Raw genomic sequence first — 14,965 nt, 5'->3', positions numbered from 1 at the left:
CGGTTGGCAGCATAAGGGCTGCAAGACCAAATGTGAAGGCCTCCCTACTTTCTGAGTGCGCTGTTTAACTCCAGTGTTGTGCATTAAGCCTTTCAAAAACATCTTTCACAGGATCTTTGTAACCTCGGGGACAAGAACTTGTGCTCTATTGGCACTTAATTCTTAATGCAGGACTCTTAACGGTAGCTTTGAACTTGTGACAGACCAACACCACATATCTGCTCAATCGTCTTATTTTGAGCCCATTTCTATAAGCTATGATGTCAACAGCAGACCGGGCCCCTAAAAGGGGTCATATGCAAGCTTTGGTTTGGGGCACAAAAGCTGCTCAACAGTTTTATAGACAATCTGCGGGGGGTTGTATAATGTCTTTCAAAGTTATTGTGATCAAATCTAGAAGGCAACCATGCATGGTTCTCTCAAAGTAGCCTATGTACTTTATCAAGCTTATTATAGACCATTACATGTATTTATGTTGTGCTGTTGCCTTCAAACAAAGTTAATATTGTTCAAAGTTGAGTCTTGAAGATAGATCAAAGATTTGTAGCTGTAAATAAAAAAAACTAAACCTTCATCCTCTTATCGATTTTTCACACAATAGATTGAGCCAACAGGCTCAATCTATTGTACAGTAAAGAGACCATAGGTGCATATACAGAGTGGAGAGATGCTTCTGAATTGCGGTGCCAATGCGATCAGCTCCAACCTGTTCTCATTCCCAATGTGTCAAACAATGCAGCTTGGTGAGTGAGACGTTAGTCACATGACTTCAGTGAGGTGCTCGTCAGTCAAGTTAACGTGACCCATGTCCCCTAAGGCCTTAAGCCCTGAACCCTCAGGGACTCACTGACGCCACCTGGTAAGTGGTTGATGGTGTGAGGGCTTAAAGTGGTGTAAATACTGACGAGACAGCACTTTGCTGCAATGTATCATGTGACCATGACATAAACAAATGTACAATTGTGGGTATTTATTTTATTCTTGTGTCCATGCTTCCACTAGGTAACCCTGTGTTTATTGTCACATTGCTATGAATTGTGGGGTATTCCCATGGGCAAAGTCTGCAGAATTGTGGACTCGAGGGAAGTGTTCATGAAGAGCTCAACACTGGATGAGTTGACAGTGGGACAGCCCTGAACCCTCACCGACTTTGTGGGAGCGCGTTACTTAGGTTGGGATTGGGCCGCCCTCCTTTCCTGAACCTAACGAGTGATTTTGTTGCCTAAACCTGACTTCCTGTGAGGACATAAGTTGGTTTTGAAAAGACACCATGTATGTATGCAAGAAGTGGAAACTGACCCGCCCCTCAACTCATTGCCTCCGGGTGGCGGCGTCCAGCTGCACCTGGTGGATCTTTCATGCGTTCCCAGCATTATTATCAGCTTTGTCCATGTATGATCTCTGCTTTCCTTCATCTTTTATTTGTATTTATTTTACCTCTCCTCTCTCCCTCACTGTGAGGCTCATTTCCTGTCAGCTTTTTTCAAACAAATACATAACTTAGTCTCCCTCTTTATTCATATTTTAAAAAGGATGTGCAGAGCCCTACACAGCTGTATTTAGCTATTGTGTATTCAGTTATTGTGGATTCAGCATACAGGGCGGGCGGCACTGGTCTTCAGGAATCCCTGAACTGACTAATAAAGCTTTGAGTAACTTGCTTTGACATTCAGACTTTGGGTCCAAACATATGTCCGTGGGGTTATCAGCCTCCTAGATATGGGTAAGGCCTGTTACACTGACTAGTAGGTTCATTATGATCTATTCTTCACCCATATGAACACAAGAAGACAACATTGTTCTTTTGTTATGTAACTTTGGCCATTGATATAGATTACGTAACAAACATAGTTGTTTAACACAAACCACGATATTTTCCTCAAACTAACATGTAGTTATGTTGCCTCAACCTCTGGTGGTGTTTCAGTTCACACTGTTAAAGGCAGTCAGTGGGAGTATCCCTGCCACCATCAGAGGTCTTTGAGTATGCAGCCATAACCGGACACCTACAACATTAATGCTGTTTGCTGCAGCAGACTGTGAGATTAGCCATGGACAGACACTGAGGTGCACACTCACATGTGGACACGCACACACCAGCAATCTCATGATTCTCCTGGTGGAGATAATCCTGGAGCAGCAACGCAATAAAATACAGGAATCTGTTTGTGAGCCAGGGAACATATTCGGTTAGATGATGATTATTTGTCTTGCTACAACAAACAGGAAGCTGCATCCTGAGCTCAGCTCTGCAGGAGTCTAACAATGGACACACACTTCTTCAAGCTCACAGACACTTTAAAGGCTACGTTATGTCATGTTGTGCTGACATGCAACCCACAGAACGAGTCAACATTCAGAAATCCACCCACAACCAGTTCCACAGTTACGCCGGATGATCCACAGTCAACAGTTGAATTAGAACTGGAGACATAAACCCAATAATCCATAGCTGGTTTCTCCATAACAATTAGTTATTTTTTCTTAATTGTATTTTTGATGAACTTGCTCCTTAAAGTTGAGGATAATATGACCGTTCATGTAGTGAAAGTCTCAAGGCGTTTCCTGTGAGGTTGGTTCTTGGGAACGCCTCATTTGGCCAGCAGCTGCTCCCAATCAGCCCTCAATTAGCAGCTGGGAGGATCCTTTTTAAGGAGCTCAGAAGACTCAGGAGCATAGCAGTGAATCTAGTGTTAACACAATGGCTGTGCATTGTGGGTTGTCTTTGAGGTAAGTCATCAAACGGTTCCTCTGAAGTGGTTTGAGTTGCCTTATCTCAGTTGGCTGAACTGAACATGATTGTTTGCAGGATGTTGTGGATGTCATGCCTGTTGATCAGCAGTGTCACTTGTCTCCCTGCACGAGAAGGTAATGTTGGCCGTCCAAAGAATGCACACTTCAAGATTAATGTCTGCTAAATAATAAAGAATTGACACACATTCCGTCTCAGCAGGCTACGGCAGTCCTGCACCCCGTGGCTACATGCACTGGTCATCGTCTTCTGACTCAAGCGTCCCAAGAGCCTACCTTCCCTTAAGAGGCAGTGTCAACCTAGCACCCACTGGAAATGATGCGAGGGGTGTTGGTTCTCGGTCTGGCAACCTAGCTTTAGGCTTGGCGGGTTCCGTCTCAGCAGGCTACGGCAGTCCTGCACCCAGTGGCTCGTCTTCTGGCTCAAGCGTCCCAAGAGCCTACCCTCCGTTAAGAGGCAATGTCAACCTAGCACCCACTGGGAATGATGCTAGGGGTGTTGGGTCTGGTAACCCAGGTTTAGGCTTGGTGGGCACTGGATCGTCTTCCTCCGAGTCCACAGGCGGTGATGATGGACATGTTGACTTTTCTAGTGAAGGGAGGGAACGCCCTCAGCCTGTGTTCAGTGACGTGTCAAACATGGAACCAGTCCACATATTCAGGTCTCGCTCGAGATACCGTAATGGAAGACGCCATTTCTCCAAAACCCACTACACTCCTGGAGAGATGATGTTTCCGCCGAGGCGGGTTGTCGACTGAGTCCCTTACCAACCCATCAAAGCTTCACTCCAAGGCGGCCAGTGAGCATCTTGAAAGGTAGTAGTACTTGTTCTCTTTTAGCTTGAGAATTGCATTGTGCCAATTTTGACCTTGCTGCTTCTGTCTCCCCAGCTCTTCAGATTTACCCTGACTGGACACATCCTGAAAGAACAATAAAGTTTTGCTCATCTGATTTAAACTTTGCTTTTTTTTTTTTTTTTACCCATGTTATATTGTGGTTGCATATTCAAATCTGGAAGGCTAGGTTTCCACTTGATGGTGCACACTTGGGTAAACTACCACTATTAGCTCCTTGGCTGTCTGCACTGCTGTCAGTGGGGTTCCTTTATTAACCCCAACTGCAGATGGGAAGAAGCTGTATGTTTGTTAAGGCTGCAAGGAAAACTCCTGACTAAGTGGAGTCACTGCTGGATCATTTTCATACTGAAATCTATGTATGGAAACTAATTGCTACCTGGGGTAAAATTGGAACTCTAAAACTTGCCATGCATTTAAAACAGATTAAATCTAAAGCGTTTATGTATAAAATGTTCATAAGCAAAGTCAGTGATATGTGATTCAATGGCATCTTTGAGGTGCTTTGTTGGGGCTCCAGAGTGGTCACTTTCCATATTGGCTTTTGTATAACTCACACTTTTTTTTAAAATGCTGTACTTGTACATTAGCAGTGGTTTCTATGAGGTGTGTGTATATAAGTCTTTGTTACACTCGCTGTAGTCACATACTGATTGGTAATGCAAGCCATTTGTGTTGGACCTTTCTTCACTGAACCCTAAACGGAACACGGCTGTAGCTCAGCGGAGGAAAAGTCCCCCAGAGTCTGGCAGTTAGACGGGAGAGCAAATGACCATAATCCCCAAGTGTTTATTGCTCGGATCTAATTGTGGTTTAAAAGTGTCAATCAATTTCTAAAGCAAAAAACAATCACATTTGACCCATGAGCTTTACACTGTCCACGAGACTATTGACTATGAGGGGGAAACTTCCCCAAAATAACTCCACGGGAAGAAACTGAACATACAAGGGAAGAGATGAGCCTTGCATTCTGTGTAATTAGTAAGTGAACAGTGAACTCCCCCACTGTGCTTCCCACACGCCAGGATAACACACATTTTCCACAGATGCTCGCCATCTCTTACATAAGAGTGTTTGAAAGTGAAGTTGCAGCCTTTGAGTTTCAGGTGGGGGAGGAGAGACGATCAAGCTGTTCCGTGTCCTAAACATCTTTTAAAGTCTTATCTTCAGTGAATTGTTTCAATTGGGGATTTATTTTCTTTTTTGGGGGTTAGAAAAGGATTCAAAAAAGATAAACTGCAGGAGGAAGATTGAATTATGTGGACAACTGATGCATTGGATAATGTTGTTTATGAGCTGCATTCTGCAAGATTCTCTGACAGCAAAAGGAATCGTATATGGTTTCGGGCTCTAATAGCCACACAGCTCCCCCTCCTGGCAGGTCATATTATTGTCAACACTAAATGTAAATTACAATAGACACTAGAAAAGATCCATTTCTCAGTTCCAAAAGAGATGATGATAATCTGCATGTTATGTGAGCGCGGCTGCATAATGCAGTATTACAGCCCAATGGAGCGCTGCAGGGATGAGTCCTGGAACCCAGAAGTGAGTTTCAGGCTTCTGGTCCTCTCATCTCCAAGTCGATGGGTTTGTTATGTTATTTTTGGTTAGATAAGGTCTGAAGTTCACACCAGCTTTTAACGTTTTGATTGACGAGATAAAATATATCGGTAAATAACTCACTTGTGATTTTACATGAATAAAGGCAGCTGTTAACATGTGGTTAAATGAGGCTAAACAAATGAATCATGTTTTTGAAAACACAGGGTCCTCACCTTTCAGAATCCAAGCGGGCTCTGGCTCGTAGTACGTCGATACGTCCACCAGATGGCGCCCTTCAGCAGTGGCCCTGATGTATCGCATGCATTATCCCTGTTGGGCTTTGCATTGACCTGGTATCTGTATTATAGCATCGAGTTCTTCATAAGCATATTGATCCATTCGTTGCATTTATCACTATGTTGATGTTTTTGGGAGATTGCTTATCTTTTGATCATGGCTATAAGGGAATGAATGAGTGGCCCTGTGTGCGTTGTTGTTAGAAGTCAGTTGATTTCATGCCATTTACCTGCTGCATATTCACAAACAGCTTCATGTTTATTCAAGGTCATACAGGTGTATACATATATATATTATCTATAGGCTTTGTTTCAACTGCAAACTCACCGGTGAGTGAATGCATGGAACAACATTTCATCCAACAAACACACTGCAGGGACGAAGAGCAGCAAAAGGTTTTTATAATATCATGTCATGTAAAACATTTTAATAAATGACTACACTAAACAAATGTCAAACGGAATCAAGTATACGATGCATCTCATATCTATATTATTTGTATTCCATAAATATAAATATGCACACCAACACAGCCGCGCTTTAAAACTGTTCGCTCTTCGCAGTGACTTTGCCACTCGTCTCTCCGGGCTTCCGTAGTATTGTTTTTTTTTTTTTTACCCGGAAAAACTTTTTGCTCCGCGTTACGTCATTGGGTGACACAAAGATGGCGGAGTCGGAGGAGGAGGTGGACGTCTTGGTCCAGAGAGTTGTCAAAGACATCACCAACGCCTTCAAGAAGAACCCCAACATGTAAGTACCGCAGACCGGCCGGAGCGCAGGATGTCTCTCCAGGACGAACCCGGGTCCCAGCGGCGGCTCCAGGGCAGCCTTTCACTGCGCGGGCTCGGACTATCACCTGGAGTCAGAGCGGTCCAGGGGAAGTTGACAGTGAAGCTAGCCGGCCCAGCGCGCGTGTTCTGTTTATCCCCGCTGAAGCCTCAGGAAGCGGGCTGTACACGCACTGCGCGGCCCCTGTTTCCGGGTTAAATACCAGAATATAGCGAAGCGGTGAGTCGTTTCGCGGGACTAGAACAACGTGAGCTCGTTCTTTGACGCGGTGAGCCGGACCTCTAAAGTCTGCCACATCCGGCACGAGCCTTAAGGTGAGCGCCTTAATTCATCCGTTCATTGAACCGATGACACGAGGCGTCCTGGTGGGCAGGTGCTGGTTGTAGGGCCGTTTCAGGTCCACCGCGTCAGGCTGTCGGGTCATTGAAGGCTCACGAGAAGCTCCCACCAGCTGACGTCACGGCTCCCACCAGCTGACGTCACGGCTCCTCGTCTGTCTCTCGTGCACGTGACCGGATACACTGCTGCAGGACTGTCAACACATTCCTGCTTATGTAACTACTGTCACCAGGAGATATTCTATCTGTTTAATACGGAGAGGGTCGCCCTCCAAAGCAGAGGGTCGGCGGTTCGATCCTCGGCTCCGCTAGGTCCACGTCTCTGTGTCCTGAGACGCGTCCACTTTGTAGTTTATTGAAGAAATTGTACTTTCTTGATTCTTGTTGACTTTGTCCTCATGGTTGAATGCACTTATTGTAAGTCTCTTTGGATAAAAGCCTCAGCTAAATGTAATGTAAGATGTACTCGCAAACTAACTAACCAAAGATGAGAACAGAACATGTCAGGATGTTCCTGAGACTGACTCGTCATGTCGCAGTGAAGTAAACCCTCCTGTCTGCTCCTCAGTGACGAGATCGGCGTGATCCCGTGTCCGGAGGCGCGCTACAACCGCAGCCCCATCGTGCTGCTGGACAACAAGCTGGGCGTGGAGAGCTGGTGCGTGAAGTTCCTGCTGCCGTACGTCCACAACAAGCTGCTGCTCCACCGGCAGCGCAAGCACCGGCTGGACCGGGAAGGTAACCCACCGACAGGCACGCATGTTTCCATCGCCCGCTCCCACATCTTCAGATGAGATGGTTGCTGCTTCTCGCCGTGGCTCAGCGGGTCGAGAGGTTGTCCTCACGAGGTTGCTGAAGATTCAGATTCTTTATCATTATGTGTATAAAGTAGAAGGGATCGGGTAGCGAGTGACCTGTTGTTCCTGTGTGATCACGTGACATCCATAATGTTGAAAGCCGGCTCCTGTCTGTGTCCCTCAGTCTTGGCGGATATCACCTGCACGCTGCTGCTGCTGAACCCGGACTTCACCACCGCCTGGAACGTCAGGTACAGACGCGGCAGCCTCCTCCGCCACGGCGACTCGTATTATTCCTCGTGGACGTCGGGCAGCTTCTTCTGGAAGCGCGGCTCAAACGCGGCGCGTGACTCTGACGTAACGCATGGCCGCTTGTCATTGCAGGAAGGAGCTGCTGCAGAGCGGAGCGCTCAGCCCGGAGAGGGACCTCTACCTGGGCCAGCTGGCCCTCACCAAGTTCCCCAAGAGCCCGGAGACGTGGATTCACCGGTAAGACCAGATTGCATGTAAAAGCTGCTCAGCTTCAGTCCGTGTCTCCTCGTGTGTTCGCTGTGTTTCGTGGGGTCTTTGAGCACATTCAAAGCTTTAGTCTTCTACCTTCTACCTGCGGTTATGAATCCCCAAATGTCTTGACTGCCGTGAGCACCGTGATATCACAGCCCCTCCCCCGCAGACGCTGGGTGCTGCAGCAGGTCCTGCGTCAGTCCTCCGCCGTGGGCCGGAAGCATCAGCCGGCCGAGGCGGAGCGCAGCCGGCGGCCCGGCGAGCGCCTGGCCGGCACGCTGCAGCAGGAGATGAAGGTGTGCGCCGCCGCCGCCTGCCGCTACCCCAGCAACTACAACGCCTGGTCGCACCGCATCTGGGTGCTGCAGCACATGGCCAAGGGCAACGTCAAGGTAGGATGAGGGGAGCTTCTAGTGTTTCTTCTGGTTTTAGGATTCCTTGTCATAATCTTTGAAGTGCCACTCGAGCATTTTCACACACGCACACAGGTAGAAACGTACAGTTTCCTTTAAGTTCCTTTTCATGCACTTTTCTATTTGAATGTAGATCTCTGAGCATTTACTCGCATCGTTACTGAATTCCATCAGATGTTTTCTAAACTGATGGGTTTGACCCACAGTTCTAACGAGACAAACAAAAGAGAACAAAAGGTTAAGAGAGTAAGTGGACTGAGTCTGTAGTCTAGTGGTCTAACGGGCCGCTGCTGATCCGTACAGACCGTTTAACGTCAACCATTACAGTGTAAATAAAGATTTACTGACAATCGGTATTACGCCAATATTCAGTAAAACATGTGATCAGGACTTCTGCATTAATGTTTTTCTTGTCTCTGATCTCTGATCATGTTGCTTTGAAAATAACCAATCGACCGGAGGAGAGCTAGTAGCTCTAGCAGCACCGCTAGCAGCACCGCTAGCAGCACCGCTAGCAGCACCGCTAGCGGTTCTGTTTGGTTACATTATGATGCGTTCAGGCTCTGTTCAGTGAAGATGAGTATTGTGTGACGGTAGAGTAGAGTATGTGTTCACATGTAATCTAGTAAAATGTAGTGCTGCTGAGGGATCTGTATCTGCAAATATAGAAATCAATCAGGTAAAAGAAGCGTGATCAGGAATCTCTAAAAGTTATATTTGCTCCTGTTTTTCAATTTGTGATCCGAACAGTTTCAGGATCCGTTGCAAACAAGCTGCTGTCATGTTGAGCTTTTAAGAGGCCAACCAATCAGGATGGGAAGTCGACAAGGAGCATTCAATTCAAACCAATAAGCGCTTACAGTTTACAGTTCATCGGAGCCATTGTAGGAAACACTTTCTAATTACGGCACCGGGCCGCGGGGAATATTCAGAGAAAACACTCTGATGTTCTGAGATGAACACAAGTTGTATATCTGCTAAAAGAAAAGGTCGTAGAAGTCGCGTTTCAGTCAAGGAAGCACATGGCTTCCAGATCACTCATCGTACTGCACCCACATATCTATAATAACATGTCTGTAATAACATGCCTGTAATAACTATAAAGTGACGTTTGTGGTCAAATGCATTCAAATGGCCCAGAACGAGTGAAAGATGGATGTGGCAAAGTTAGAGGAAGGATTCACTGACGACGTTTTGTCCAAGGTGTAAACGAAGGGTAGATATCAAATACATTATGTATGAAAATAAGATTACTGGATTATATTCACAAGAGGTATAAAACATGTTACCTCCTAATGAATTAAATATAAATAACTAACTGAGGGAAATGTCTGATGAGTAATTGATCTGTGACTAATGCAGACGAGAAGAAATTAAACCTGTTTACTTCTCAGAGTATTATTTACTTTTATCGTGCAAAGTTATGACTTTATAAGTTACAAGAATATTACTTTTTATACAGTCTGAATTAATAGTTTTTTTCCTGTAAACGTCACAGCATATCCGAGATTTCTTCTTTGGAATATTAAGATTTTTTTTTCTCACTTTATTACCACCAGAATAAAATTATTTATATATATATTAATATTAATTAATTAATTATTTGTTCCACCATGAGCTAACGGCCATGTCTCCTCAGGTGTTCCACCATGAGCTGTCCTCGATGCGTCTCTGGGTGTCCATGCACGTGTCCGACCACAGCGGCTTCCACTACCGCCAGTTCCTCCTCAAGGAGCTGATCACTGAGCTCTCCCAGACGCCAGCGTCCAGCACCAGTTCCCCCCAGCACCAGTGCAGCGCAGAGCCCAGCAGCAGTGCCCCCACACAGCCGGACCAGGACCAGGACCAGGACCAGGACCAGGCCAACGGGGAGCTGTCGGAGGAGGAGGAGAGGCAGCTCAGCTCCACCACGCTGCTTCAACTCTTCCACCAGGAGGTGGCGCTGTGCTCTGACCTGATCCAGTCCTTCCCCGGTCACGAGACGCTGTGGAGTCACAGGTGAGTGAACGCAACAAAGGAGTTAAAATGTTGAGCCATTAAACGGCAGCACAGCGCTGCAGTCAGTCGTCTGTTACAACAGGTCTGTGGTTGTTGCTCTTCTTTGTTGGTGGTTTAGGGGTTCAGATGGTAGACTGCAACTCAGCACATTTACTCAGGAACAGGAAGTACAATCTTTAGGTACTACTTCCATTTCATACACTTTCCTTTTTTCCCCTTTTTCTTTCACTTGTTATAATCTGATTTCTCATACCAAATACATGATGCATTTCTTAAATGTGAGGCTTTGTATATTACGTAACTGAATTTATTTATTTGTCACGTTCGTATGAATGAACTGCATTAAGCGAACAAATAAAGATTAAATAAATGATCCTTAAAAAGTAGTTGTCAGGAATAGGCATTTGGTTTTAATTATCAATATCTATTTACTAGGACATCTGCTAGTGTATATATTTTTCTCGTAAACTGACACTTTAATTTCATAGAATCTCCCAAGTTTAAAAAAAATGACCACTTTAGTCTTGGAAATAAAGAGTTTCTCCTCCTATATTTTGATATAATAGTTCAATAACTAGCTGACTAACTACAGCTAGTTAATGAGCTGTAGTTAATTAACTAGCTGTAGTCCAATAACTAGCTGTAGTTCATTAACTAGCTGTAGTCCAATAACTAGCTGTAGTCCAATAACTAGCTGTAGTTCATTAACTAGCTGTAGTCCAATAACTAGCTGTAGTTCATTAACTAGCTGTCGGTAAGCTGAACGCAGGTGGCGAAAAACTAATCTCCAGGTTCACTGTGGTATCTATAAAGAGAGACTTCACAATTATAATTTGGAACTTAGAAATGCAAGACAGGCCTTCTTCTCTGACATCATAACCAAAAACAAAAACAATACACGCGCCTTATTTGCTGCCGTGGACAGGCTAACAAACCCTCCGGTGTCGGTAACGGCTACGCTCCAATCCACCTGGGCATGCAATCAATTTGCCTCCTATTTTGCTGATAAAATTCAGAGAATTAGACAAGCAGTCGGTGGCTCCACACCAACCACAGGATATGTGTTGTCCCCATCTTTAAATAGCATCCATTCAAATATCATGACACAATTTCACTCAATTAACCAAAGAAGCCTAGAAGACATTATACAACATCTGAACACATCCTCCTGCTGCTTGGATATTCTACCAACACACTTTTTCAAAAATATTTCACACTGCATGACCGCTGATCTTTTACAAATTGTAAACACATCCCTTCTCTCAGGTGTCTTCCCACAAGCCCTAAAAACTGCAGTTATTAAACCACTTCTAAAGAAGGCTAGTTTAGACCCCGAAATATTGAAAAACTATAGACCAATATCAAACCTCCCATTCTTAAGTAAAATAATGGAAAAAGCGGTTTTTCAACAGCTGAACAACTTCTTAGCTGAAAATAACTGTTTTGATGTCTTCCAGTCCGGCTTTCGTCAGCACCACAGTACTGAAACTGCTCTTGTTAAGGTTTTCAACGACATCACTTAAACACAGACAGTGGCAGAACCTCAGTCTTAGTATTACTGGATCTCAGTGCTGCATTCGACACGGTTGATCATGACATACTACTAGACAGACTGAAGTCTGGTAGGACTCTCTGGCGCAGCACTTAACTGGTTTGAATCCTACTTGAAGGACCGACAATACTTTGTGTCGGTAGCTAATTACACATCAGAGCTGACGTGTTGGCACCGGTTCCAACACGTCCGTGTCGGTACCCAACCCTAGTCCTCACTAAGCCCAGGAAAGTGGATCACATCACTCCAGTTCTGAGGTCTTTGCACTGGCTCCCTGTCAAACAAAGAATTGACTTTAAAATCCTGCTGCTGGTTTATAAAGCACTGAATGGTTTAGGGCCTAAGTATGTTTGTGATCTGCTGCTACCTTATGAACCATCCCGGCCACTCAGGTCGTCTGGGACGGGTCTACTTTCTGTTCCAAGAGTCAGAACTAAACATGGAGAAGCAGCGTTCAGCTTTTCTGCTCCACACATCTGGAACAAGGTCCTGAAAGCTGCAGGTCTGCTGAGACCCTCAGCTCCTTTAAGTCCACATTGAAGACTTTTCTGTTTGCTGCTGCCTTTAACTGAACCAGACTCAATTACTGCATCTCACTACTGCATTTTATTTCTTAAACTGCACTGCAACTTTTATTCAACTTTTGTTTTTTATTTTGCTTTTTCAACTTTTATTTTTTTATTTTGCTTTTTGACTGTTTTAATGTTTTCTTAACTGTTTTTAAATCTGCATTATGTTTTGATGCTTTTAATGGTTTCATGTGAAGCACTTTGAATCGCCTTGTTGTTGAAATGTGCTCTACAAATAAACTTGCCTTGCCTTACATCGCACAGCTAGTTCATCAACGAGCTGTAGTTCAATAACTAGCTGTAGTTCAATAACTAGCTGTAGTTCATCAACGAGCTGTAGTTCAATAACTAGCTGTAGTTCAATAACTAGCTGTAGTTCAATAACTAGCTGTAGTTCATCAACGAGCTGTAGTTCATCAACGAGCTGTAGTTCATCAACGAGCTGTAGTTCAATAACTAGCTGTAGTTCAATAACTAGCTGTAGTTCATCAACGAGCTGTAGTTCAATAACGAGCTGTAGTTCAATAACGAGCTGTAGTTCATCAACGAGCTGTAGTTCATCAACGAGCTGTAGTTCAATAACTAGCTGTAGTTCAATAACTAGCTGTAGTTCAATAACTAGCTGTAGTTCATCAACGAGCTGTAGTTCAATAACGAGCTGTAGTTCAATAACGAGCTGTAGTTCAATAACGAGCTGTAGTTCATCAACGAGCTGTAGTTCATCAACGAGCTGTAGTTCAATAACTAGCTGTAGTTCATCAAACGAGCTGTAGTTCAATAACGAGCTGTAGTTCATCAAACGAGCTGTAGTTCAATAACTAGCTGTAGTTCAATAACTAGCTGTAGTTCAATAACTAGCTGGAGTTCATCAACGAGCTGGAGTTCATCAACGAGCTGGAGTTCATCAACGAGCTGGAGTTCATCAACGAGCTGGAGTTCATCAACGAGCTGGAGTTCATCAACGAGCTGGAGTTCATCAACGAGCTGTAGTTCAATAACGAGCTGTAGTTCAATAACGAGCTGTAGTTCAATAACGAGCTGTAGTTCAATAACGAACTGTAGTTCAATAACGAGCTGTAGTTCATCAAACGAGCTGTAGTTCATCAAACGAGCTGTAGTTCAATAACTAGCTGTAGTTCATCAACGAGCTGTAGTTCAATAACTAGCTGTAGTTCATCAAACGAGCTGTAGTTCAATAACTAGCTGTAGTTCATCAAACGAGCTGTAGTTCAATAACTAGCTGTAGTTCAATAACTAGCTGTAGTTCATCAACGAGCTGTAGTTCAATAACGAGCTGTAGTTCATCAACGAGCTGTAGTTCAATAACGAGCTGTAGTTCATCAACGAGCTGTAGTTCAATAACGAGCTGTAGTTCAATAACTAGCTGTAGTTCATCAAACGAGCTGTAGTTCATCAACGAGCTGTAGTTCAATAACTAGCTGTAGTTCATCAACGAGCTGTAGTTCAATAACTAGCTGTAGTTCATCAACGAGCTGTAGTTCAATAACTAGCTGTAGTTCAATAACGAGCTGTAGTTCATCAACGAGCTGTAGTTCAATAACTAGCTGTAGTTCATCAACGAGCTGTAGTTCAATAACTAGCTGGAGTTCATCAACTAGCTGGAGTTCATCAACTAGCTGGAGTTCATCAACTAGCTGGAGTTCATCAACGAGCTGCAGTTCAATAACGAGCTGCAGTTCATCAACGAGCTGCAGTTCAATAACTAGCTGCAGTTCATCAAGAGCTGTAGTTCAATAACATCCCCTCCTCCCTTTCCCCAGGCGGCATGTCTACTACCTATGGCACCACTGGAGGAGGGAACACCAGCACCGCTGCGGCAGCAACGGAGGCAGCGAGCCGGACCGCATCAACAACGACGACCCGAGCTCGCCGAAGGCCTGCGCTATGCGGCCTGCGGGCGGGGCGGCAGTGGAGGGCGTGAACGGACAGAGGCGACCCGGTGCCGGTGAAGCCATGGAGGTGGACGGGGCGGCCCTGCCGGACCCGCGCGGCAGCAAGCGGCTGAAGAGGGGCACGCTGCCGCCCAGCGGCCCCGCCCTGCCCGCCGAGCACGGCTTCGTGAGCGGCATCCTGGACGGCTGCTCGAATGCCGAGCAGAGACGTTTCGCCATGGCCTACAGGAAGTGGTTGGACACGGTCATCGGTCAGAAGCCTTGAGAGAGGGAGGGAGGACAGTTGGCCCCGTCAGTCTTGCTCAACGTTGGGAGTTGCCTTTGGACACAGATTTAGGATCAGCTTACCTTCCTGTAGCGCTGGCTTTACCTCCTAGAGCTCGGGATGCAGCGCTGACTTTAGAACCACTGGCCGCGTGTTCATCCTGGGAGACCTGGATCTGAGCCAGCACCGCCTTCAGAATGGAAGTCTGCCCACTGCAGGCCGGCTGCCTGTCTGCTGGTAGATGCTCATTCTAGGTTCATAACGCCTCAGGTCAACTTGCCACTGCTTTTTACAAAAGAAATATCTCCACATCTTACTCACTTTCTGTTCAAACACGTCAGGCACTGAATGAAACTGCCACAGAGGGACAATGACTTTA

General features: G+C 45.3%; 1 protein-coding gene across 1 annotated transcript; it reads left to right on the top strand.

The window, feature by feature from the left end:
- Positions 1 to 6,112: 6,112 nt before the first annotated feature.
- On the top strand, positions 6,113 to 14,586 carry ptar1 (protein prenyltransferase alpha subunit repeat containing 1; the record flags this gene model as incomplete). The annotated part of the gene is made up of 7 exons (XM_079221785.1): positions 6,113 to 6,198; positions 7,144 to 7,313; positions 7,557 to 7,623; positions 7,757 to 7,861; positions 8,046 to 8,268; positions 9,929 to 10,287; positions 14,190 to 14,586. 7 exons carry the CDS (start codon positions 6,113 to 6,115, stop codon positions 14,584 to 14,586), a joined length of 1,407 nt encoding a protein of 468 aa, XP_079077911.1.
- Between the last annotated feature and the right edge of the window lie 379 nt (positions 14,587 to 14,965).

This window comes from Taurulus bubalis (genome assembly GCF_910589615.1).
Source record: "Taurulus bubalis genome assembly, chromosome: 8".
In the NCBI taxonomy this organism is placed as follows: domain Eukaryota; kingdom Metazoa; phylum Chordata; class Actinopteri; order Perciformes; family Cottidae; genus Taurulus; species Taurulus bubalis.
This window is presented reverse-complemented; position numbering and strand designations above follow the sequence as displayed.